This window comes from Oncorhynchus mykiss, chromosome 30 (genome assembly GCF_013265735.2).
Source record: "Oncorhynchus mykiss isolate Arlee chromosome 30, USDA_OmykA_1.1, whole genome shotgun sequence".
Taxonomy (NCBI): domain Eukaryota; kingdom Metazoa; phylum Chordata; class Actinopteri; order Salmoniformes; family Salmonidae; genus Oncorhynchus; species Oncorhynchus mykiss.
The window spans coordinates 18198794-18226520 of NC_050570.1; the positions used below are offsets into that span (position 1 = coordinate 18198794).

General features: G+C 42.3%; 1 protein-coding gene across 2 annotated transcripts; it reads left to right on the forward strand.

Annotated features, from left to right (window-relative positions):
- Window positions 1–751: 751 nt before the first annotated feature.
- Window positions 752–27727, forward strand: LOC110521462 (phospholipid phosphatase 2). 2 transcript variants are annotated; one of them, XM_021599021.2, is made up of 6 exons: window positions 752–1059; window positions 18823–18974; window positions 19172–19434; window positions 19675–19732; window positions 25467–25643; window positions 26008–27727. In XM_021599021.2, exons 2-6 carry the CDS (start codon window positions 18843–18845, stop codon window positions 26158–26160), a joined length of 783 nt encoding a protein of 260 aa, XP_021454696.1. In that variant the 5' UTR covers window positions 752–1059; window positions 18823–18842; the 3' UTR covers window positions 26161–27727. The 2 variants fall into 2 exon arrangements, with proteins under 2 accessions (XP_021454696.1, XP_021454695.1); XM_021599020.2 differs by having other exon boundaries at window positions 768–1252.

The following is a 27727-nucleotide window of genomic DNA, read 5'->3' on the forward strand; positions in this document are numbered from 1 at the left end:
ACTTTCACATTTCCACAAACTTCCAAGTGTTTCCTTTCAAATGGTATGAAGAATATGCATATCCTTGCTTCAGGTCTTGAGCTACAGGCAGTTAGATTTTGGTATGGCATTTTAGGCGAAAATTGCAAAAAAAAGTGTTCGATCCATTTTAAATGGGTTTCCATGCGTTTTCAACTCTGCCAATGGTTTTGTCTCAAACTGTTGCATTATATAGCAAATGTGCCCAGTCTGGTCTTGGCAGTGAGCTCTAGCCAACAGCTCGCAGCTACAGTGCTGGTATAGACTACATTATGATATTATGGATAAGAGCGGGATCATTTTTATTTCTCAAACTGGAGCCAATTAAGCATTGATCATGTCACCAGAATTAGATCCCCCATATTTATTGGAATTGAGCATTAAACTCATCACAGTGCACTTTCACCACCCTATAAAGTTCATAATTTATTTCAGCTGCAGCCTTCTAAACGGCATGCTTTCGCGAGTCATAGTGGGAAGACCATACGTCATCGCGTCACCTAAAATGTACTACGATATGATGGTTATTAGGCCTATAGGCTATCAATATTTGAGCATAATGTCGTTTCCACCACAATTTCTCGAATAATTTATTTTACCGACGCAAACAAAATCACACATTTTCTAGCATATTTTGTTTTGTCAACATTTGGAAAGTTTACTGATTTGCTATTACCATCGTGACATTTTTTATCCGACATGTACTTTATATCTATAAAAAGGTTGGCTGGAAACCTGGCTTGTGTCAATTCTTACCTTTCAAATTTCGCACATTTAAGTAACTATTTCCGAGTTCCCAGTTGTTCTGAACGCCGCAGAAAATACTGTAAGGAAGTGGGAAGGAGTGATCAGTGGAGTGGTGCACTGAGAGCGTTGCGTTGGTTTGTCAGACGCCTCAACTAATATAAAAACGTTTTCTTTTTCAGTCCGTAACCAAAATATGCGGGCAAAGGGCGTAATAGTTTTAACACTGTGGCCGATTGAGATGATTAGAGTCTGAGTTTGGAAGACATCTTTGGGATTTCAAAATTGCATTCCAAGGTAACAAACAGCATTTGTGGGCAGGTAGGGAAGTAGCCTTCCGGAAGAACTCGCGATACAGGTTGGCAGTTTGCATACGGCACTCGTAAAGTAAGTTTTGAAACAAGTTTTTAATCAAATACAGAAGGAAAAATGACGGATTTTAGAAAAAAGAAGCTGTATGTCTTCGTGGACGTGCTGTGCGTGGTAGTGGGTAAGTACAGTAGCTACAGTGTATCAATTTCACACTGCGCTTGAACAAAGACAGGATTATATACTAGGCAGGCTACGTAATCAGATCTATTCACATACAGTCATTGGGACTACCGTGTCCGTGCCTCGGTAACATTGATTTTAATTTTAGACTGATGAAAATACATTGGACATGAAATGGAAAAGGTATACAGATTGTTACCAACATAATATTCCTCCTCGTGGTTAAATTATGTGGCAAATGACAACGTCTTTACTGTATATTTAACTGATTTAGTCACTTTTGATTACATAGTTGAGTCGAACTGTCGGCCTACTCTTCATAAAAAAAAATAGAAAGTTCAAATATGTGCGCCCTAGAGACAATTCTTATAAAGCTGGCGGACTGTGAAAGAGTCAGATTTAAGTTTTTGTGTTAACACTTTCTCCAGTTCATACTAATTATAACACCGTAGTAGAGAATAAGATGGGAGTAGCTTGTTTTTAATGCCAGCCTTTCTCTGCTCCAGACCATCACCACTTACAAACATGCACATTTGTCCAGATGACATGGTGCGATATTAAATTGCACAATGGGAAAATAGGAAAGGCTCATTTGCATCATGGGCCTTTACTTTTTGTAATGAATTTCAGTAAACTCAATATTTGTTTGTGGAAATGCAGTGCCACCTTATCCCTATTTTCCTCTATTTGGCCTTCCAAAATATTTTGAAGAATATGCCTCTTTTCCACATTCAATGCATTTTCAAGGATCTTGCTTGCAAATGGGCATGACAGACCAGCTACTTCAATACTGAGTTAGTTCAATATGAATTATGGCTGGGAATTTAAAGTGCAGACTGTCAATGAATCAATGAAGATAAATGATAGGGCAGTGCAAATGTACAAGTGGACAGTGGTTTGAGGTGAAGCTATAGCAATACAATCAGTACCCAGTCAAAAGTTTGGACACACCTACTTATTCAAGTGTTTTTCTTTCTTTTTACTATTTTCTACATTGTAGAATAATAGTTAATAAATCAAAACTATGAAATAACACATATGGAATCATGTATTAACCAACATGTGTTTTATATATTTTATATTTGAGATACTTCGAAGTAGCCACCCTTTGCCTTGGTGACAGCTTTGCACACTCTTGGCATTCTCTCAACCACCTTCATGAAGTAATCACCTGGAATGCATTTCAATTAACAGGTGTGCCTTGTTAAAAGTTAATTTGTGTTTTTTTTTCCTTAATGCATTTGAGCCAATCAGTTGTGTTGTGACAAGGTAGGGGTGGTATACAGAAGATAGCTCTATTTAGTAAAAGACCAAGTCCATATTATGGCAAGAACAGCTCAAATAAGCAAAGAGAAACGACAGTCCATCAGTTAATTGTGAAACTTTCAAGAACTTCAAATGCAGTCTCAAAAACCATCAAGCGCTATGATGAAACTGGCTCTCATGAGGACCGCCACAGGAAAGGAAGACCCAGAGTTACCTCTGCTGCAGTGGATAAGTTCATTAGAGTTAACTGCACCTCAGATTGCAGCCCAAATAAATTCACACAGTTCATGTAACAGACACATCTCAACATTAACTGTTAAGAGGAGACTGCGTGAATCAGGCCTTCATGGTTGAATTGCTGCAAAGAAACCACTACTAAAGGACACCAATAAGAAGAGACTTGCTTGGGCCAAGAAACACAAGCAATGGACATTAGACTGGTGAAAATCTGTCCTTTGGTCTGATCAGTCCAAATGTGAGATTTTTGTTTCCAACCGCCGTGTCTTTGTGAGACGCAGAGTAGGTGAACAGATGATCTCTGCATGTGTGGTTCCCACCATGAAGCGTGGAGGAGGAGGTGTGATGGTATGGGGAAGCTTTGCTGTTGACACTGTCTGTGATTTATTTAGAATTCAAGGCACATTTAACCAGCATGTCTACCACAGCATTCTGCAACAATACACCATCGGGTTTGGGCTTAGTGGGACCATCATTTGTTTTTCAACAGGACAATGACCCAACACACCGCCAGGCTGTGTAAGGGCTATTTGACCAAGAGGGAGAGTGATGGAGTGCTGCATCAATGACCTGGCCTCCACAATCACCCAACCTTACCCAATAAAACAAATATATATATATATTTAACTAGGCAAATTCTTATTTACAATGATGGCCTACACCGGCCAAACCAATTGGGCCAATTGTGCGGTGCCCTATGGGACTCCCAATCACGGCCGGTTGTGATACAGCCTGGATTCAAACCAGAGTGTCTGTAGTGACGCCCCTAGCACTGAGATGCAGTGCCTTAGACCACTGCGCCACTCGGGAACCTGAATTGAGATGGTTTGGGATGAGTTGGACCGCAGAGTGAAGGAAAAGCAGCCAACAAATGCTCAGCATATGTGGGAAGTCCTTCAAGACTGTTGGAAAAGCATTACAGGTGAAGCTGGTTGAGAGAATGCCAATAGTGTGCAAAGCTGTCACCAAGGCAAAGGGTGGCTATTTGAAGAATCTCAAATATTAAATATGTTTTGATTTGTTTAACACTTGGGAGTTGGGAAACACTACTTAGCGGTAGGTTTTCCATCTGTCAAGGCTCCAATGTGGGGGTGTTGTTACACAGGGGGTGTATGATAACTGATAACTGCACTTACACTTGGCAGACGGATTGCGTAATGGTCTGGCATTTAGCAGCACATTCCCACGTTGTTGTTGTTCAGTGTGGTGTGAGAGAAGAGGAGAGCAGAATGGGTAGTGCCTGTTGGGACCTGCTTCAGGGCAGCATCCCCAGGCTTTCAGGATATGATCCATTCCACCATGAGATTTCAGCAGTGAGTACATCACACCGACTGCTACATAGAGAGAGTCTGGCTGGCCCCCCTAATGAACTCTAAAGCCCTTGTCTTGAGTCTTGTCTTAAATTCTCACGGTCAAATTTAGATGATCCACCTCACTTCTTGCACCCTCCAAAGAAAGAAGAAGTATCCATGCTCCTGATCTTTGCAAAAAATAGTGTTTTTAGACACAGGATACACTAGTTATAGTGTGGCTTTTGTTCCACCTCAAAAATGGATTGAAATGCAAGCCTGAAGGACATAAATTGCTAGAAGTAAAAATACAACTGAATCTCTACCATGGGGAAGTTGATATAAAGGGAGGGTGCAGTGATGTGGTCTGTAGTTTAATTATTAGAAGGTTACTGTGAAGTGTGAATTAATGGTATTGCAATGGTTATGCAACAAGTCAGAACCACATTCCCCAGGGTTAACCTCTGATGTAGGCTATTACATTTAAATGACATTACACTAAACTCTGTAGATATAATCACAGAGTAATATAACTGGTAAATACTTATCCTGCCCAGGGCTTTGCCCATGTCAAACTATGAAAAGCTGTTGTGGCAGGTGAGGTGTGTGATTATTAACCATGGGTCATTTCCATTTTTAAAGGACCCATGAGCACCAGCATATGAAGTTCATAGGAGCATATCAAATTGGGTGTCAAATGAAAGCTAAGAGTCTATATTTTTGGCAAATGAAGGCATAGATACATTTTTCAACCATTTTCCATGTAAAACAATTGTAATGGCTTTGATTTCTGCTCAAACAGATGGAAAAGGAATCTTAGAAAACATCTTCAAGAAAAAGTCTTCAAAGGTTTTCGAAATACATGAAAACACAATCATGTTGAAGAAAGACCCCTGCCAACTAATATCAACACTTCTATTTAGTTTTGGAGAATTTATTTTCCTTCTGTAAATTTATTAAACATTGCCTTGTGCCTTGCAATTCTATTACCAAAAACCTGCATATCATTAAGATATTTTCAAAAGTCTCTCCCTCATGATTAGGGAGGGTTATGAAAGTTCACAGAAGTAACAAGTAAAGGTAGACCTACCAATTTGTTATAGTGTTTTTACTGATATCAATATTTGTTTGAGTTATTAAGGGAACCAAACTAAATTCTGTTACCAAATCAGTAAAAATTACTGAAAAATCATTAACGGAATTACTGTAATTGAATTGGCTACAATAGGAGATGATATTCACAAACCACAGTTGGGTAACCTGCTACTGTCCTCCCTTCGGTTGTCTTTCTCTTTCTGTGGTTTCATGGTCAAAGCCAGAGTGAAAACTGTCTGGACAACCCATCCACTCTCTCTTTGCCTCTCTCTTCTCTCTCTCTCTCTCTCTTTGCCTCTCTCCTCTCTCTCTTTGCCTCTCTCTCTCTCTCTCCTCTCCTCCTCATCTCTCAACTTCTCTCATTCTCCTCTCTTCTTTCTCTCCCTCTCTCGTCTTTCTCTCTCTTCTCTCCTCTCCCTCTCTCTCTCCAGTTAATGTTACCTCTCTCTCCAGTTAATGTTACCTCTCTCTCCAGTTAATGTTGCCTCTCTCTCCAGTTAATGTTACCTCTCCTCTCTTACTGACACCTACCCAGCATGAGCCACCTGTCTTTCCATTAGCTGTAACCAGCATCCCTACCAACGGAGCACTGACCGACACTGGACATCCATGGACGTTGAAAAGTAGTTGATTTGATTTCAACATCCACAGACATCGTTTTTTAGTCCGGTCCGGAACAGCCGTGATTTGGCCCAAACGTGGACGTGAACCAATCATAGATGAGGTTTGGCCATCACAGTACAGTCGTGTATAGTACTGTAGAGCACCCTAGAGTTTAGTACAGAATAATGAACTCTACTGAACTGTACTGACCTCTACTTTACTGTGATGTACTGTGCTGTTCAAACAGTGTGAAACAAAGATGTCTATGATTGGTTGAGATTAGGTCCGAAACAACCAAATTTGGGCTTGTTTGTGGGCGGAGCTCATTACAATAATAGCCATATATGCAAAGGATTATGTTGCATATTTCTACCTTTATGTACCTGTTTAGGATAAAGCACCATGAAGAGAATGACATTCATATCCATAATTATGCATTTCTGTGTAGTACAGATCAGGGATCCATGATTGAATTCCGTTACTGTAGTTCAGTAACCAAAATAGATGATTTAAAGCTCAAGGTGTCATGTCATAGCTGACATCCCATTCTTTCTGCAAACATCTTTGAATCTAAAAGGGATACTTCGGAATTTTGGAAATGAAGCCCTTTATCTACTTCTCCAGAGTCAGCTGAATTCATGGACACCATTTTTATGTCTTTGCATCCAGTATGAAGGAAGTTCGCATTAGCTCGCAAAACTACCTCTATCTAGTGTTACCATGGACTTCCAGTCATTGCGCTATCTACTAGCAGCTACCATAGACTTCCAGTCATTGCGCTATCTACTAGCAGCTACCATAGACTTCTAGTCATTGCGCTATCTACTAGCAGCTACCATAGACTTCTAGTCATTGCGCTATCTACTAGCAGCTACCATAATTCGGAGCAAATACAGTTTTCGAAAAAAGTGGTCGCATATATGTTTTTTTAAACTTTGAAATCAATGTTTTTTGTTTGGCTCAGCATAATTCCATTATTGTGGAATTGCCCCATGACAAAGAGGCAGTTTCAAAGTCACTAATTGGAGTCCTCACAAGCCCCCTGCTTTACAACCCATGCTAGGATTTCACTGTGGAATTAGATGTTCCTCAGACAATAAGACTCTATGCTTCAGAGAGCTTTCTCTCTCATGTTTATGTCCTAGATGGCCTCAGCGGCTAGTAAGTCATCTGTAGTTACCAATTTTTTGGGATACTCAAATATCTGCCCTAGTTTAGGCTTGAGTTTGACATTCAATATAGTCTCCTCTCTCCCACCCCTCTCAAACCCTCTAACCCTCTTTTTCTCCCTCCTTCTCTTCTGTCTGTAAACCTACACTCAGCACAAATACAGTGGGTGTTGGCTGGGGTTAACCTCTCCCTGTCTGAAGTTTTCACAGGTAGCACTACAGAGAGACCAGCAGAGCAGAATAACAGTCTACATTTTCAGCTGTACTCTGTGCTTCAGTCCATATGTATAGCTTTGTACTGTTTCTTATGAATAAAGTGTATTCTGAGCAACATGATTGCCCCCCACCCCAGCAAGGCAGAGGTTACACTCACCACATACCGTAATTTCCGGACTATAAGCCGCTACTTTTTTCCCACGCTTTGAACCTGGCGGTTTATACAATGACGCGGCTAATTTATGGATTTTTCCCGCTTTCATAAGATTCATGCCGCCAAAAAACTGAGCACCGTCACATAATGTGACGTAAATCGAGCGCGCTCAAACTTCCCATCATTCTGATTACGGTAGTCATTTTGTCACCCTCATCATGGCAAAGACACGGAGAAATGCATATGATGCAGCTTTCAAGTTGAAGGCGATAAATCTGGCTGTTGGAAAAGGAAATAGAGCTGCTGCATGGGAGCTTGGCCTTAATGAGTTGATGATAAGACGTTGGAAACAGCAGCATGAGGAACTGACTCAGTGCAGAAAGACAACAAAAGCTTTCAGAGGGAAGAAAAGCAGATGGCCCAAAATATTTGCAGCCACTCGACGTCAGTGTAAATCGTGCATTTAAGGTGCCGCTCCGTGTTCAGTGGGAGGCTTGGATGACAAGTGGGGAGAAATCCTTCACTAAAACGGGCCGCATGCGAAGAGCAACTTATGGTCAAGTCTGCCAGTGGGTCCTGACAGCGTGGAGTATTGTCAAAAAATCCACTATCATGAACGGGTTTCAAAAGGCTGGACTGCTGCGTGTTGAAGGGGCAGCATGAGCTCAGCAGGGTATTTGCCTCCGAATGAATGTGACGAGAGCGACAATGAAAACGATCCAACATCGGATGAAGCAATTCTGAGGCTAATCAACTCCGACACCGAAGGAGATAACTTCAGTGGTTTCAGAGCACAGGAGGAGGAAGATAGTGACCAATGACTTTCTTGGTAGGCCACTGTTTAATTTTTGTTACACGCCGTGTTTCGTTTAAAGGCTGTGTAAAGTTCATTTGTTTCAATGTACCGGTAGGCACCTGCGGCTTATAGACATGTGCGGCTTATTTATGTACAAAATACATATATTTTAATAATTCAGTGGGTGCGGTTTATATTCAGGTGCGCTTAATAGTCCAGCAATTACGGTACTTTCTCCAGAGCTGAGAGGCTGAGTGAGTGTGACTCAGTTAGGTCTCCACATGCATACTACTGGACCCCCAGGGTCTTGGCACAGCTATAGAGGGACACAAGAAGGAATCAGCTGGTTTAGAATGGGACTTGAGGAGATTTCTCTTTTTTTTCACTCAAACTCAGTGGCACAGCAATGCAAATCAGAGTATCCCTGGCACTTCTGAGGAAATGAGTGCAAGACAGCAAAGGAAATGCTGTGTGATCAGTTAAGAACTCACAATGTCTTTTCTCCAACTCAATCATCAAGTTTTCTGATGACACCACAGTGGTAGGCCTGAATACCAACAGCGATGAGACAGCCTACAGGGAAGAGGTGAAGGCCCTGCTGGAGTGGTGCCAGGAAAATAACCTCTTTCCTCAACATCAACCAAACGAAGGAGCTGATTGTGGACTTCAGGAGACAGCAGAGAGAGCATGCCTCCATCCACATCGACAAGGCCACAGTGGAGAGGTTGAAAAGCTTGAAGTTCCTCAGCGTGCACATCACTGACAACCTGAAATGGTCCATTCACACAGACAGTGTGGTGACACATCACTGACAACCTGAAATGGTCCATTCACACAGACAGTGTGGTGAAGAAGGCGCAACAGCTCCTCTTCAACCTCAGGAGGATGAAGAAATTTGGGTTGGCCCCTAAGACCCTCACAAACTTCTACAGATGTACCATTGAGAGCATCCTGTCGGGTTGTATCACCCACCACCTGGTACGGCAGTTGCACGAACCGTAACCGCAGGGCTCTCCAGAGGTTGGTGCAGTCTGCCCAACCCATCAACGGAGGCACACTGCTTGGCCTCCAGGTCATCTACAACACCCGGTGTCACAGCCACCCGAAACACAGCCTGTTCACCCTGCTACCATCTAGAAGGCAGAGACAGTACAGGTTCTTCAAAGCTGGAACCGAGAGACTGAAAAACATCTTATTTCGCCAGGCCGTCAGACTGTTTAACAGTCACCACTAGCCGGCCTCCACCCAGTACACTGATCAGTCTCTCACATCCCATTTGGCCAAAAAGCAACAAATTGGAAGTTTTGGAATGGCCCAGTCAAAGTCCAAGAGTGGGACAACATTTCTCCACAGCGACTTGGGAAACTGATCAATAAGTACAGGAAGTGTTTGGTTGGAGTCATTGCAGTTAAAGGTGACGCAACATGTTATTGAGTGTAAGGGGGCAATTACTTTTTCACACAGGTGTTGAGTGTTACATGACTTTGTGAAATAAGGATGTAATTGTTGTATTATTTTTTTCCCTTTTATATACACTGCTCAAAAAAATAAAGGGAACACTATAATAACACATCCTAGATCTGAAAGAATTAAGTATTCTTATTAAATACTTTTTTCTTTACATGTGCTGACAACAAAATCACACAAATTATCAATGGAAATCAAATTTATCAACCCATGGAGGTCTGGATTTGGAGTCACACTCAAAATTAAAGTGGAAAACCACACTACAGGCTGATCCAACTTTGATGGAATGTCCTTAAAACAAGTCAAAATGAGGCTCAGTAGTGTGTGTGGCCTCCACGTGCCTGTATGACCTCCTTACAACGCCTGGGCATGCTCCTGATGAGGTGGTGGATGGTCTCCTGAGGGATCTCCTCCCAGACCTGGACTAAAGCATCCGCCAACTCCTGGACAGTCTGTTGTGCAACGTGGCGTTGGTGGATGGCGCGAGACATGATGTCCCATGATGTCAATTGGATTCAGGTCTGGGGAACGGGCGGGCCAGTCCATAGCATCAATGCCTACTTCTTGCAGGAACTGCTGACACACTCTAGCCACATGAGGTCTAGCATTGTCTTGCATTAGGAGGAACCCAGGGCCAACCGCACCAGCATATGGTCTCACAAGGGGTCTGAGGATCTCATCTCAGTACCTAATGGCAGTCAGGCTACCTCTGGCGAGCACATGGAGGGCTGTGCGGCCCCCAAAGAAATGCCACCCCACACCATGACTGACCCACCGCCAAACCGGTCATGCTGGAGGATGTTGCAGGCAGCAGAACGTTCTTCACGGCGTCTCCAGACTCTGTCACGTCTGTCACGTGCTCAGTGTGAACCTGCTTTCATCTGTGAAGAGCACAGGGCACCAGTGACGAATTTGCCAATCTTGATGTTCTCTGGCAAATGCCAAACGTCCTGCACGGTGTTGGGCTGTAAGCACAACCCCCACCTGTGGACGTCGGGCCCTCATACCACCCTCATGGAGTCTGTTTCTGACCGTTTGAGCAGACACATGCACATTTGTGGCCTGCTGGAGGTCATTTTGCAGGGCTCTGGCAGTGCTCCTCCTTGCACAAAGGCGGAGATAGTGGTCCTTCTGCTGGGTTGTTGCCCTCCTACGGCCTCCTCCACGTCTCCTGATGTACTGGCCTGTCTCCTGGTAGCGCCTCCATGCTCTGGACACTACGCTGACAGACACAGCAAACCTTCTTGCCACAGCTCGCATTGATGTGCCATCCTGGATGAGCTGCACTACCTGAGCCACTTGTGTGGGTTGTAGACTCCGTCTCATGCTACCACTAGAGTGAAAGCACCGCCAGCATTCAAAAGTGACCAAAACATCAGCCAGGAAGCATAGGAACTGGGAAGTGGTCTGTGGTCTCCACCTGCAGAACCACTCCTTTATTGGGGGTGTCTTAAACATTTCCAACTGTACAGTAATGACAGCCATGCACACGGTAGCCCTCAAGCACAAGTTTATTTTTATTAGGAATATATGTCCATGTACACTGAGTATACAAAACATTAAGGTCACCTGCTCTTTCCATTACATAGACTGACCAGGTGAAAGCTATGATCCCTTATTGATGTCACTTGTTAAATCCACTTCAATCAGTGTAGATAAAGGGGAGGAGACAGGTTAAATAATTATTTTTAAGCCTTGAGACAACAGACATGGATTGTGTATGTGTGCCATTCAGAGGGTGAATGGACAAGACAAACGTTTAAGTGCCTTTGAACTGGGTATGATAGTAGGTGCCAGGTGCACTGGTTTGTGTCAAGAACTGCAATTCTGCTGGGGGTTTCCTGCTCAACAGTTTCCCGTGTGTATCAAGAATGGTCCACCACCCAAAGAACATGCTACCAGTTTGACACAACTGTGGGAAGCATTGGCGTCAACATGGGCCAGCATCCCTGTGGAGCGCTTTCGACACCTTGTAGAGTCCATGCCCTGAGAAATTGTGGCTGTTCTGTGGGCAAATAGTGGTGCAACTCAATATTAGGAAGGTGTTCTTAATGTTTTGTATAGTCAGTGTATATATTTCTATTCTGGTCTCTGACATTGCTCGTTCTGATATTTCTTCATTTGTGTGTATTGTTAGGTATTACTGCACTGTTGAAGCTAGAAAAATAACCATTTCGCTGCACCTGTGATAACATTTGCAAAATATGTATATGCGGCCAATAAAATATATTTGAATCTTAGTGCCACCGGTAAGAAAGCTTTTCTATCTGTGTTAAATAGGATAGTACTGGAAAAATGTTGGGAAAAAGATTTGACTCAATAAAATATGTTCCCATGTTCTTTGACCTGACTGCCCTGGTGTTTCTAGTGGTTGAAAGAGGCTTGTGAAGGAAACGATGAAGCTGTCTCCAGGGATTCAGGATTCTCATCCAGATTGGTTGGGAAAAGGGAATAATTTTGCACGCCCAATTGTTCAGTTTTTGATTTGTTAAAAAAGTTTGAAATATCCAATAAATGTCGTTCCACTTCATGATTGTGTCCCACTTGTTGTTGATTCTTCACAAGAAAATACAGTTTTATATCTTTATGTTTGAAGCCTGAAATGTGGCAAAAGGTCGCAAAGTTCAAGGGGGCCGAATACTTTCGCAAGGCACTGTATAATCAAAATGTTGTCTGGTCTATTTGTTTGATCTAAGTAAAAGTCAGACTATTCCCCAGACCAGATTGAACTGCCCTCCATCTGCACTACTTGATGCTCAGAATGCGTAAATGATGAGAACGAGAGAAAGGGGATTAGAAAGCAATGGGTAGCTGAATTTGGTGTGACTGATTGGGGAAGTCAGGTGTTTCTAGTGTAAATTAGAATTCTCGATCCAAATGCAGAAGTTGTATGCTCAGCACATACCTTCCACATTAGTCAGTCTAGCCTGCCAGAGAGGACCACGCAGAGTAGACTGGGGCTGGGAGAAGGGCCCTAGTCCACACACTACACAGTGAGGGAAGAAGACACTGAGAGAAGTTGAGCTCTACACAGTCTACACAAACAGAGCTGACGTAGGTTCATTTTCATTGTGTTCCAAAAATTCAGCCAAACAAATGTACGTTGAACTACGTAGAGAACGACACAGATGGACCTCCGCCAGCTCCATTTGTGTAGACTTGGTAGAGAGGAGTGAGAGTTGAGGAAAGGGCGTAGATGGACTGGCGAAGGAGGAACAGAGTAGAGGCACTGAATGTGAGACTGAGAGGAGAGTGGCTGGAGAGAAAAAAAGTCACTGGATGACCGACCCTCAGTGTGGAAAGACAGGCCATCCAATCCCAGTGTTCAAGCACGTGTCCCAGATGTGACTCTGTAGGAAGGCCACCTCTCCAGTCTGAACTAGTCAGGTCACATCTAGGGCTGTTGGGGTGACAGTGTTACTGTAAAATTCTAAATGACTGTCGAGTCACAGTAATCTCCTCTTGTGCATTCTTGTACATTTTTATTTACCTTTTTATTTCAGTATTTGCACTGTCTCTATGCACATTCACTATACACTCACTCACTCACACACACACACACACACACACACACTCCAACAAACACTCACTCCCATCAACTGCTCACTCACACATAATAATGCACATACATGTATACTGACTCTACCCGCACACCCACTCACATACAAGCTGCTGCTTTTTTGTTTATCTTATATCCTGCTGCCTAGTCACCTTACCCTATACATATCTACCTCCATCACTCTAGTATCCCTGTCACCTTACCCTATACATATCTACCTCCATCACTCCAGTATCCCTGTCACCTTACCCTATACATATCTACCTCCATCACTAGTATCCCTGTCACCTTACCCCTATACATATCTACCTCCATCACTCTAGTATCCCTGTCACCTTACCCCTATACATATCTACCTCCATCACTAGTATCCCTGTCACCTTACCCCATACATATCTACCTCCATCACTCTAGTATCCCTGTCACCTTACCCCTATACTTATCTACCTCTTCTCCAACTTTGGGTCTTTGATATTTCTTTGCGTCCTGAACCATCTTCCTCACTGCGTGGGGACAAGATATGCGTCCAAGTTTATCACTGATCTTAATTGTTGCCCTAATAGTGGTAAGTGGTATATATATTTTTTTGTTGCTATTTTCTCTGTACCCATTGGCGGATTTTATGAAGGTCAACAACCATTTGTCACTTCATTCGTGAGCTCTTTGCCTTTTCCCATGGTAATGGATGACAACAGGAATTTACATGCGTATTATGACATTACCAGTAAAACAGGAAGCCATGAGAGGCCACAATAGTTAATCTGTTGAAATTAACTTAGAATCTGCATTAAAATTCAAATGTTTTATTTTGTTTGATTTTATTTCTGAGAATCTTTAAATGTGCCAATAATTTCAATTCCATATGTGTTATTTCATAGTTTTGATGTCTTAACTATTATTCTACAATGTAGAAAATACAAAAAAATAAGGAAAACTCTGGTATGAGTAGGTGTGTCCAAACCTTTGGCTGGTACTGTGTATATATAGCATCCAATAGCTCAGTATTTATTTTAATTATTTGTTTTATACAGTAATTTTTGCTCATATTTATCAAGGGTGTCTGACTGTATTTTCAATTATGTCTCTTTGGTTCTTGTGCTGGAAATTCAATTCACTTCATGAATTGAGATGGCATTAATCCCTGCCCTCCACTGTGTAGACAGAGAGAGGACGTGACAAATTGCAGTGACTCTCAGCTTCCAGTGAGATCATGACCCAAATCATTCCATGTAATTGCAGATCAGCTGTCTAAAATAAGCCGGGCTCCATTCAGACCTCTATATTTACAGAGCGGGAGAGTATAGGAGGACACTGGGATTGAAGGAATGACAAAGGATGAATGAGCTCGAGAGACTCTGAATAAGAGAGTGAGGGCACAAAGGAGGATAGAAATGAGTGCCGTTGATGGAATAAAATGAATGTCTTCTACCCAGCTCAGAGGGGTCAGGTAGCTTAGGACCCTCTATGAAAACGTGTAGATCTTATGCATATCCTGTAACTTTGAGCAGGTGCTGGATAGCTTTAACAAACTTTTTTTCCCATGTGTTTGTGTCTGAACCAATTGTCTTCAAGAGTCATTTTCCTCCCCTCTCCCTTGTATTTCTGTGCCCCAAGACCCCGTTTAGGAGAAGCATAGAGTAGGCGAAGGTGCCATTGTAAATTATTGTGAATCGAAAGTAGAGGAGGAAGGGGAACATTAGCTTCTCAAAATGTGACTGAAAGCTGTTCAATGGGGTTCCTTAATCTGAGGCAGGTAATGTGAACTCCTGCTTCTTGTGACTTCAGAAGGCCTCATTATGGGCTCAAATAGGAGATATTTCACTGGCATTCCAAGCGGGGCCTCATTTCCCTCCAACTGTAGAGTCAGGTGATTCATGGGGAGAATATATTCCCTTTCAAACCTGCTTTCCTCTATTACTCTACCTTTTCTTGTAACAACTTTCATTTGGACCGTTAAAGACCAAGTTCCCTATTTTCCTTCTGTAAAGATGAAGTTCTGCAGCACTGTCAATTTGGGCTGTGGCATTTTGTTGTGGTATCCTGGAGACTTATTTTGCCTGTCTATTTTTGCCTGTCAGTGTGACTGTGTTTGTTTGTGTCTGTCTGTGTGAATGTTTTTTGGGGTGGGTTAAGAGGCTTGGAAATCTATTAGACACCCCTACTGTAGGACACTAGTGCCGATTTATTTTATTTTTTTTAACTTATTTTTTATTTTATTTTTTTGCCGACATTGTTTAAAAAACTATTTTCATATTAACTTTTAGATGTATGTCTCATCAGTCAAAGTGATGTGTCTGCAGTATAAATGCAGTATTATCAGTACAGAAATAAAGACATACACAGCTTAAAAAGCCTAGAGGGGGTCATTTCAGGCTAGGTGTACTGCCTACCCCATGCCCGACACTAATACACTAATAGAAATAGCGTCCCTCACTCTTCTAACTTCTTTATAGCCAGAAGTGCTAGATCCAAACTTGAGATGTGCAACTTTCAAGCATTGATGTAATGTAAGATTTGTGCACAAATATTTGAGTTATTTTTGCTCATCTCAGATTCGACACTGATTCCCTCCACTCCTGCACTGTCTTGTTACTTGTGTTGTCTTGATATTTTTCTCGGTTTTCTGTTTTCAGTTTACAGGAACTAATGTTCAGAAGTCTGATTATTCGGTCACTTTTCTTTCATAATTTGAAGCGTATTTTTCCCACTTAACCTCTACTAATGCTTCTGACAGACCCTTCTGAACAATGGTGTTGAAAGCATTGCAATTGCTGCAGGGTGTTTGTTATACAGCATCAAGCACAAACTGTCTATTTAAAATGGCCTTCACCATGCTGTATTAAAGAAAATAAAAATGTCCTAGATTTTATCCAGAGGGCCAAACCAGCACTCAGACTCACAACACTAATACTGTAAGCATTCTAAGTTCACTCATATGGGCAATGCAAACCAGATACAGGTTTCAATAAGCCTCGAGTTTGTCAGCATTTCCATTCTGTTTTCAATCGGCTGCAAGTGTGAACATTCCTACCAATAGGATTTTGTATTGAATGGCTGTGTGTGTGGAGACAGATTTCATGTCATACTGTCTAAAACATTTCCAGCTGTACAGTAACGACAGCCATGCACACGGTAGCCCTCAAGCACAAGTTTATTTTTATTAGGAATGTATGGCCACTTATATTCCCGGTAAATATTGTTTTTCTGAATACATTACAGAGGATTTGACAGCTGGTACTAATCCCAAGCAAGTTACATTATGAAAGATCAAGAGTCTGGAACTTCGCTTTAAGAAAATACTGTATGTTGTATAAAAACTTTCAAAGTGATGTATGATTAACTCCGAAGTAAAGTGGTGATAGAGTGAATGTCCTTCAGAGATCATCAGCCTGTCCTGATTTTAAGTTACACTCAGCTCAGATGTTGAGAACAAAACAATGGCAAATTATTCCTCCAGAAACCAAACACATGTTATTGTGGACACTGGATCAGGGGGAGTGGGATGAATGAATAGTCACAATAACCAAGAAACACAAACCTCCTCCACTCTTTCTGTGATTCACTTCCTGCCATGTGTGGATTTGGAGGAGGAAAAGGAAGCGACATTCTTGGTGTGATTCTGACTGATGTTGTTTGTGCTAGCTGGATGCAGGATGTAGGACAAATGAATTGACAATAAAATGGTGGATGGCCACATTGTCTTGTGGCACCACCAGAAAGGATGGAGGTGCTGAGGGCCTGGGGCCACTAAGGCTTTTATTTTAGGGTTCTATTCCCTCACAAAGCTTTCTAACACTGTGTAAACACTACCCCAACAGCCTTTTGCTGAGGAAAACAGGGAGCGGTGGGCAGGTGAGCAGAGTACAGAGGGATAAGAGTTGGTGCCGGTTGAGAATGAAGGGTTGCCACTTGGATCCCATATCTGACGGTTAAGTGCCACCTGTTTGGTGGTGACGCTGTCTGATCTCTGTTGATATAATGGTGGGTGCTTGTATTCATATTAAATGTAATAAACATATCATCTTGAACTAATATTAGAAGGCTAGCAATACAATGGAAACTTTTTGTAGATGTAGCTTGAGGGAATCTCAGCGGCTATCTCCAGTTTAGGTTTTTCTCTCAAATGTTTGTCTCATTGTGCCTTTTGTCGTGTCTGAAACCTAGCAGCAAGGTTAGACTGACACAGTACACTAATCTGTCTTTATCCTATAGGGTCATTCCACCTCAAAAAGCACAAGAAAGAGGATTTTGACACCCACCATCTCAGATTGTCCTGAAATTGTTTCTGTTGTTGTAAGCAGATAAGATTAGCATTCCTGCAACATTGTTTTATATAATTTGATCTCTGAGAAATTAAGCTAATTGATTACACCCAAATTGGCCATTTTAATTGATGGGATTCATATAATATGCAATAAATATAGTGCCTAACATCTGATTTGGACCAAACTTTTTTTCGAACAATGAGTTAGACATGAGGAATCCAAAGAAATGATCTAAAGCCCCTCACGGACCCCACCCCAACCTCACATGCCAATCCCACCCCAACAATGAGTATATCTTATCAGTTCTCTATGTCTAACAAGTAGTTTGGAGCTGCGGCTTGGAGTGTTGGTTCTTTAACCAATGTAACCCTCAGAAAACTGGACCCTCAAACATTAGGGGTGATATGACAAACACTTTCTCTCTCCCTAGAATTGTTAGCTGGGAAGAGCTCCTAGCAGTTGTACCAATAAGGTATTTTTCACATACGTTTTAATTTGTAGATGCAGCACAGACGAGAAGAGTATTATTCATTAGGTTGAGTTTATCAACATGAACTGCAGTAATGAACGCATAATGCCTTCCTCATGGTCTGTTTGTGGCTTGTGCATCACACGTCAGACAGGTTGAGTTTATCAACATGAACTGCAGTAATGAACGCATAATGCCTTCCTCGTGGTGTGTTTGTGGCTTTGCATCACACGTCAGACAGGTTGAGTGTGTGTGTGTGGATTCGAAGATGTTTTCCGAATGTTTCAAGTGCATTTTCCATCCACTCTATAGCCTTAAGAGGCTATATTTGGGCTTGTTTGTGCACACCACCACATCAGTCAGTCTTCTAAGGAAGTGCACTGGGGAGGGGTGTGTGTGTGTGTACATCTGAGTCCATGTGTTTGTTTTTGCAATCCCTTCCTCTAAAGATTTTACTACAACATTTCACAACCTACTTCAATGTGTGTTGTGCACTGCTTCGGTATGCTGGGCTTTTCTGGGCCATGAATGTGGTATATTTTCAGGATAGTGTTGTTCCACTGAACGAGGTCTTCAGGAAAGGAGGAGAAATAAAACTTCTCAGAGCACCTTGAAGAAACATTTAACCTCCCAGATTGAATAGTGATGTAATGTCTGGGTTTCTGGAAATGTAAAATATATGTTATTTAACTGATGGATGCTCTCGTAAATCTTTATATACGTTAGCTTGAATCAACAGCATTATCATGAATCGCTCCTGATGTACTTTATCACCCTTTATTATAGGGAAAGTCGATGCTGGTAGTTGAAGTGAAATAATGAAAGAGAAAATAACATTCACATCCTGCTAGTTCAGGTGCTGGACATACAAATGAATGAAGAATGAAATTATGTCAGCAGTTGGATCCATACAATTGTTGCAGACATCATTTTTCCAGTTGGAGTGAATTAACAAGTTGCCTGCCTGCTCTTTCTTCTCATAGCGGCACTGCCTTTCCTCATTATGACAGTCGTTTTCCGGCCCTACCAGAGGGGTGTGTACTGTGACGATGAGGACATCAAGTACCCCTTCAAACATGACACTATCACCCACGGCCTGCTGGCTGCAGTCACCATCTCCTGCACCGTTGTCATCGTGAGTCCCGCCCTATACATTCCTCTCTGACACCTAGGTGAGATAAAGAACATCTGACTACATTGATTCCCAGATCAGTGTCACAAACAGGCGTTTGTCTATGTAATCAGTGGACCAAACCATATATTAGCTGTCATACTGGAAGATACTGGAAGGTTAGATGTAATTCAAGCTCCTCTCTCTTTCTCTTCCCATAGCTAGCATCAGGAGAGGCCTACCTGGTCTACAGTAAGAGGATTCACTCTAACTCTGAGTTCAACGGGTATGTGGCGGCGCTCTACAAGGTGCTAGGTACCTTCCTGTTCGGAGCAGCTGTCAGCCAATCACTGACAGACCTGGCTAAGTTCACCATTGGACGCCTGCGGCCCAACTTCATGGCCGTCTGCAACCCCAAGGTCTGCAAAGGCTACATGCTGGATATCAACTGCACCGGCAACTCTCATGACGTCACTGAGTCCAGGTAGTTACTGAGGTAGAGGGTATGAGGGGAATATTGTTGACTGGTGCATTGCTCTATGCCAGTGGTTATTGCTGAACTGGAACCAATGCTTGTACAAACTGCTGCTCACCAGCACAAGGTGACCACAGCTTAATGCTCTGGTAGAAACACACTGAATAGATCCACTGTAGTCTCCAAACAGTCATGACAGGTTGACATGACCATTTTTAAGAACATTTTTTTTTTTCTCCATTTTTCCAGGTTGTCCTTCTACTCCGGCCACTCCTCCTTTGGGATGTACTGTATGCTGTTTCTAGCAGTGAGTATACAAGGCTAATGGAACAGACGCAAATATCGACTACAAACACCCTTATATTCAACATTCTCAAATGGAATCAATTGATGTAACGCCTCTCCATTTAAATTAGGAGTAATGGCGTAGATATGAAAAGGCAAAATAGAGCAGGCTTTACTGAGAGTGATTGTGCTCATATATAAATATATATAAAGGGCAAGTCAAAAGTTCAGCCGAATTTGGACACAGAGGCTAATGCCCTGCTGGACTGTCATAGACCGGAGATGGAGGCTAGGCCTGTGTTCTGTTCCTGGTTATCTAGTTCAACTGCCCTGGGCCTTGTCATTGTGAAATGTAGTATTTATTAAGATCCCCATTAGCTGCTGACAAGGCAACCGTTACTCTTCCTGGGGTCCAAACAGGAATAAAACAACACATCACAACAAAACAAAAGTCCACATCATAAATAAAACAAATGGTTCCCAAAGTGTTTATAGTCCCCTACCCCTTCAAACATTCAACCTCCAGCTGCGTACCCCCCCTAGCACCAGGGTCAGCGCACTCTCAAATTTAGTTTTTTACCATCATTGTAAGCCTGCCACACACACAACCAGGCTCGTGGGAAGTGACAAAGAGCAATAGGACCAGGGCACAAATAATAATGATCAATAATTTTACTCTTTATTTGACCATCTTACATATGAAACCTTATTTGTTCATCGAAAATTGAATAACTCACCACAGGTTAATGAGAAGGGTGTGCTTGAAAGGATGCACATAACTCTGCAATGTATTGGAGAGAGTCTCTGTCTTAAATAATGTTCCATGCAGTCTGTGCCGGTATTCACATAGGTACGTGGTTGCGAAGGGCATCAGTGTCTTAACAGCGCGTTTTGCCAAGGCAGGATACTCTGAGTGCAGCCCAATCCAGAAATCTGGCGCAGTGGCTTCTAATTAAATTACATTTTCACAGAACCGCTTGTTACAATTTTTATGACGCTCTCTTGTTCAGATATCGGTAAGTGGACTGAGGCAGGGTATGAAAGGGATATTGAATCCAGTTGTTTGTGTCATCCGTTTCGGGAAAGTACCTGCCTAATTACGCACCCAACTCACTCACGGTGCTTCGCTGTATCACATTTGACATTGTCCGTAAGCTTGAGTTCATTTGCACACAAAAAATCATACAATGATGGAAAGACCTGTGTGTTGTCCTTCTTAATGCAGACAGAGAAGAGCTCCAACTACTTAATCATAGCCTCAGTTTTGTCCTGCACATTGAATATAGTTGCGGAGAGTCCCTGTAATCCTAGATTTGGATCATTCAGGCGAGAAAAAACATCACCCAGATAGGCCAGTTATGTGAGAAACTCGTCATCATGCAAGAGGTCAGACAAGTGAAAATGATGGTCAGTAAAGAAAACTTTAAGCTCGTCTCTCAATTAAAAAAAACGTGTCAATACTTTGCCCCTTGATAACCAGCGCACATCTGTATGTTGTAAAAGCATTACATGGTCGCTGCCCATATCATTGCATAGTGCAGAAAATACATGAGAGTTCAGGGGCCTTGCTTTAACAAAGTTAACCATTTTCACTATAGTGTCCAAAATGTCTTTCAAGCTGTCAGGTATTCCCTTGGCAGCAAGAGCCTCTCGGTGGATGCTGAAATGTACCTAAGTGGCGTCTGGAGCAACTGCTTGCACGCATGTTACCACTCCACTATGTCTCGCTGTAGGGAGCAACTGCTTGCATGCACGTTACCACTCCACTATGTCTCGCTGTAGGGAGCAACTGCTTGCACGCGCGTTACCACTCCACTATGTCTCGCTGTAGGGAGCAACTGCTTGCACGCGTGTTACCACTCCACTATGTCTCGCTGTAGGGAGCAACTGCTTGCACGCGCGTTACCACTCCACTATGTCTCGCTGTAGGGAGCAACTGCTTGCATGCACGTTACCACTCCACTATGTCTCGCTGTAGGGAGCAACTGCTTGCACGCATGTTACCACTCCACTATGTCTCGCTGTAGGGAGCAACTGCTTGCACGCGCGTTACCACTCCACTATGTCTCGCTGTAGGGAGCAACTGCTTGCACGCACGTTACCACTCCACTATGTCTCCCTGTCATGGCTTATGCGCCATCAGTACAGATATCAACATATCTTGACCACCAAAGTTAATTTGATGACACAAAGCTGTCCAGTACTTTAAAAATATCCTTTCCTGTTGTCCTGGTTTCCAGTGGTTTGCAAAAGAGGGTGTCTTCCTTAATTGACCCTCATAAACGTTACGGACATATACCAGGATGATGAAGGCATTGTCTGTATAGTTTTTTGGGGCCTTTTCCCCCAGCATTGTCCCAGCCATATCCGCGGCAGCAGGAAGAATGAAGTCCTCCACAATAGTATGGGGCTTGCCTGTCCTAGCCACTCTGTATTTCACCATATAAGACCTTCTAGCCCCTTCTTAATAATGTTATCTGTTGCTTTTATACATATCTTACTACTTGAAAGTCGTATTAATTCTCACTCAAAAACGCCTGTGGCTTATTTTTCAAATTGGCATGTTTTGTTTCTAAATGTCTGCTCAAGAGTGAAGGTTTCATCGAGTTGTGAGATAGTACTTTTGCACATATGACACACTTTGGCTGAGGAAAGGCACTACTCCCAATATAAGTGAACCCCAAATCAATGTAGTTCTCATCATATTTGCGCCTCTTCGATGGTCCAACGTCCGTTGTCTGTTGTTCGGTGCTTTCCCGGGTAAGGGGGTAGTAGCTCTTAGAAACTGTCAGTGTCCATGCTAGCTGGGCTATCAACAAATGTAGATTTACTGATGCTAGCATTGGATGTGCTCTTGGAAGCAGAACAACTTGTGTTGTCGACAGGTGCAGGTGTAGTACTGCTGGTAGTAGCAGTACTACCAGTAGAGCTGGTATGTGTCTCTATGGACGCGAGCCTTACATTTTTTATAACTATTTATCCATTTTAGAGCAAACGGAATGAGCAGCAGCTACATTTGGCTACATACGGACTGTTAGTGGGATTCCCACGAGAGAGTAATGGTTGTGATTGGATGTTAATTATTTGACTAGGCTACCTGAATTTGACATTGTTATTTTGCTGGTTTAATTGTATTTTTGGCAGTGAAACGAGGCTACTCAGGTGAGAAAAAACCCTCACACAAATGTATAGCCCCGTTGGAAAATATAAATGGACTATTTGAAAATGTGAAGATCATTTTTTTTAAACAAATACAACTAAAACATAAAAAAAAAAAAAGTGAATCACATTTTTATTTGGCGTATCCCCGACGGCATTGCGCGTACCCCCAGTACCCAGTTTGGGAATACCTAGTCTACATCATAAATAAAACAACTACATCATAACAAAACAATCTACATAATAAATTCAATAAAATATAATAAATAAATAAAATAAAATAATTATAAAATAAAACAATTACATCACAACAAAACAATAAATAAACATAAATAAAATGATACATCACAAAAGACATTGTGCACTATACAAATGTACAATAATACAATATTACTGTGTGTGCATGCATGTCTTTACAGTCCGTGTTTTGCCGTGAGGTGTTTTTTAATGAATTTTTTATTATAATGTAACCTTTATTTAACTAGTCAGTTAAGAGCAAATTCTTATTTACAATGACAGCCTACCGGGGAACAGTGGGTTTAACTGCCTTGTTCAGGGGCAGAACGACAGATTTTTACCTTGTCAGCTCGGGGATTTGATTCAGCAACCTTTCGGTTACTGGTCCAACGCTCTAACCACTAGGCTGCCTACCGCCCATTTTTTATGTTTTTTTTCTGATTTCACTGCTAGCTTGTACTGGAGCCATGATGTGGAAGAGTTCCATGTGGTCATGGCTCTAGTACATTGCTGTACAGTGCAATGCACTGCATTTGTAATGTCAAGAAAGCAGAGCAGCATTTTATCACAGACAGACATCTCCCCATCTTAGCAACTGTTGCATCAATATGTTTTGAGCATGTAAGTTTGCAATCTAGGGTTACACCATGCAGTTTAGTCTGCTCAACTCACTCAATTGCCACATTATTCATTAAAATATTTAGATGAGGTTTAGCTTTTAGTTGTTTTTTATATTTAGGTGTAGCTTATTACTAGCCTCCCATTCTAAAACTGACTGTAGCTGTTTATTATAGGTTGCAGTGATTTCACTTGCAGTGGTAGCTGAAGTGTAAATGTTGAGTCATAAACACACAAGCTTTACTCAAGGCTAGTGGTAAGTCATTAGTAAAAATAGAAAACAGTAAAGGACCAAGACAGCTGCCTTGAGGTATATCACACTCTACCTGGTTTACGTGAGAGAGGCTTCCATTAAATAAAACCCTCTGTGTTCTATTAGGTAGGTATCTCTCAATCCACGATATGGCAGAGAATGTAAAGCCATAACACGTCTTTTTCAGCAGCAGATTACAATTGATAACCTCAAAAGCGGCACTGAAGTCTAACAAAACATCTCCCACAATCTTCTTTCTGCTTATCATCAGTCATTTGTCTCAGTGCCATACATGTTGCGTGCCCCTCCCTATCAGCGTGCTGAAAGTCAGTTGTTAATTTGTTCAGCTGTTTGAACCAGAAAGGGGTACTTTAATATTCTTGGGTAGCGGAATGACTTTTACTTCCCTCCAGAGGGAACACACTTTCCTGTAGGCTTAGATTGAAGAGATGGCAAATAGGATTGGCAATACGGTCCACTACTATCCTCAGTCATTTTCCATCCAAGTTGTCAGCACCAGATGGTGTGACATCATTGATCGACAGCAATAAATCTAGCCATTGACAGACAGACAGACAAGCAAGGCAGGCAGGAGACTCTAGCAGACGACTCGGTCCTCACTGCCAATCAAAGCAATCAGTAATCTGCTCTGCTTTGTTCCTCTTTCATATTCCCTATTAGATGTGATTAATATCTCCATTTCCCTACAAGTGTTGAATGCAGAGATTGAGTGTATGTGCGGTAGGGGGGCATGCATGGATGCCAATTTACACACCTACTATGGCAGGAGCCTGGTAGCAGCCCAGAGAAATGAATGTGCCAGTTAGATATTCTGGCAGCAACTCTCCTCTTCTGTGAAAATGGTTTTCAGTCCATAGTTGGGCATAAATTAGATCAACGTTCAACATCTTTTCATGGTTTATGCAATTCAAAGCATACCATATTTCTGTTTTTACTGGGATTTGATTTAGTATGAAGGGGCATTTAACTTTTAAATTATTGCCTGTTATCATGTTTATCTGACTAAATCAAATCACATTTCATTTAATGTGTATTTAACAAAGTAACGACACACTTGACAGAAAGAAATTGAATACAATTCTTGCCTGTTACATGTTTATCTGACTAGTGACTACATGTAGCCTGCTAATGTTAGCATTTTGTAAAAGCTGAACAATGTGCTTTCATATTAGCCACTTGTAGAATGGACTCTCACACACTGTATACATGAAAATAACATTTACTAACAAATGCTGTGTTTCAGACGTTCATTGAGGCATATTTGATGGACTGAAATATGATGATAGGCTTAATGTTACTGGGGCCAGTTTACAGTCAAATAACATTGCCTTATTTGGTGAGATGGTTCACCACTTGTGAACACAAAAACCACTAATGACCTCAATCAGCAGTAAAAGCAAATAGTCTTCAAACAAAGATAGCTCTACTTATGAGAACTGAAACATCTCCTCCCTCTCTTTCTCTCTAGTTGTATGTCCAGGCGAGGCTGAGGGCAAAGTGGGCCAGACTCCTCCGACCCACAATCCAGTTCTTCCTGGTGGCTTTTGCAGTGTACGTGGGCTACACCCGCGTGTCCGATTACAAGCACCACTGGAGCGACGTTCTGGTGGGCTTCCTCCAAGGCGCTCTCATTGCCATCCTCAACGTGAGTGTTGCCTGCTGGCTTTTTATTGTTCCTAGTCCCCTGTTTTGATCGAACCTCTTTCAGCAACGCCTTTGGGAAGTCTCGGAGACGTGGGTGATTCATATTGGAAAGCGTAGCTGCGATTCGTATTTCAGACTACTGCATGCAATTGGGGACCCTCCCAGGCCCAATGTTTTATGACTTCTCTGGCCTGGTTAGAGAGCTGGAGGGGTTATGCAACACACTGTGTGTTCCTCTGAGACGTGGAGCAGCTGCATGGTGCCCTCCACCACCAGACATACAGTATACAATCACATTTTCCAGCCCTACTCTGGTCCTCTCACTTTGTCTGACCCACACCATTTCACTCCTCTCCTCCCTACAGGTGCGCCACGTGTCAGACTTATTCAAGCAGGGTCCTCCCCACTGCTCCAGCCCAGACACGGTCGAGAACGAGGAACTGGAGCGCCGCAAACCCAGCCTGCAGATTGCAGATGCAGATCACAACAACCATTACAGCTACCCAGGGCCTGTGTGAGAGGGGCCAACCCAGTCAACCACTCTCACAACAAGCTCCCACTAACCACTGGACTGACTGAGGGGGCTGCGCACATTACCAGAATCCTCTATGTCCTGGGTGCACCGGCGCATGAGTGGGAGAGGACTTTTATATTGAGACATCATGGTTGATGTTCACTAGTTTCTTAGTATATTCGTCTCAGAAGTTTTTATGTTGCTTTTTTTAACACAATAGATTAGGTAAGAGTACCAAACATTCAGATAAGAAAGAAAGACCATTCTCAGAAGGGAAGATGTCTAGATGAGTCCCATTTTAGTGCACCTTTAGTCATATGAGTAATCTGAACTTCAGTGGGAGTTTGGGATTGATATGTTGATTGTTTCACCTATGTGAAATGGACTGCAGAGATTTAGAAATGTTGATGTTGATTGTGTAAGCTTGATATACCACTAGATCACAAACAATCAATGCAAACGTTTGGCATGAAGATTTGAGAAATTGAAAATGAGAAATTCTGCTTTTAGCTATGCACATTCTGGCATCAATCACTCTATTTTCTTAATGAAGAAATCAATGTTTTAACAGTAACATTGCTCCTTTAAGGTATTTGGAAAGTGCCTATTAATTTTTATTTTATAGATTACTTTATTCACAAGGTCAGAAATGTATATAATGCCAGCACTGTTAAGGTATTGTGCAATCACAATCACCCCTGTTAGCCACTATGAGCCACAAATACTGTATCTGATAATATTATGGCATTTTTATTTTTTCAAGTATGTTATTTTTTCTGTGGCCCATATCAAACCAGTGCCTTCTTGGACTAGTGCCCTTTAAGATTGACACAAATGGATCCGATTCCAAGTTCACAACACAAACCAGATGCCTTAACATGAGCCTTTAAGAGTTGTAATGAAACAGCTTACCATTCGAGTCATTTGTGGCAAGCTGGTATAATGCTCTATGCAAAGTTCAAGGATTTTTCTTTTCTTGTGTGGACTGCTGGGGCTAATTTGTGAAGAAATGCTCCTGTACAGTGACTATGTCAGGCCTGGCCCTGCTTGGCACAGGAGGACTGATGACAGATCAGTCAGCTCTGGCAGAGAGAGGCTCACCTCTGGTAGTAATTGTGAGGCAGAGAGCTGACTCAGAGCTGGCCTGTGACTGTGGAATGGCAAGGTACTCAGAGGGGCCTCCTGCTAAGACGCACGGACTTCAAGAGATTTAAAGACTTTTCTTTGAATTCCATAAATGATAACCACCTGGAGCAGCTTCAGTGAAGTGTTGTTGTTGTGTAACGTCTCACCTGTGTATTACTGAATCCCCCAGCCCAAATTTACCCATGAAGCAATAGTATCACAATGTTATGGGGTTTGAGTTTCCTCTAGGTTTCCATCATAAAAGGCCCTCCTTTAGCCTTGTTCTGGGTGGTGTGTGTTTCATATGTAATAATACTATTCCTGGCCTCCCGGGTGGCGCATTGGTCTAGGGCACTGCAGCGCTAGACTGGGTTCGTGCCCAGGCTCTGTCGCAGCTGGCCGCGACCGGGAAGTCCGTGGGGCGACGCACAATTGTCCTAGCGTCG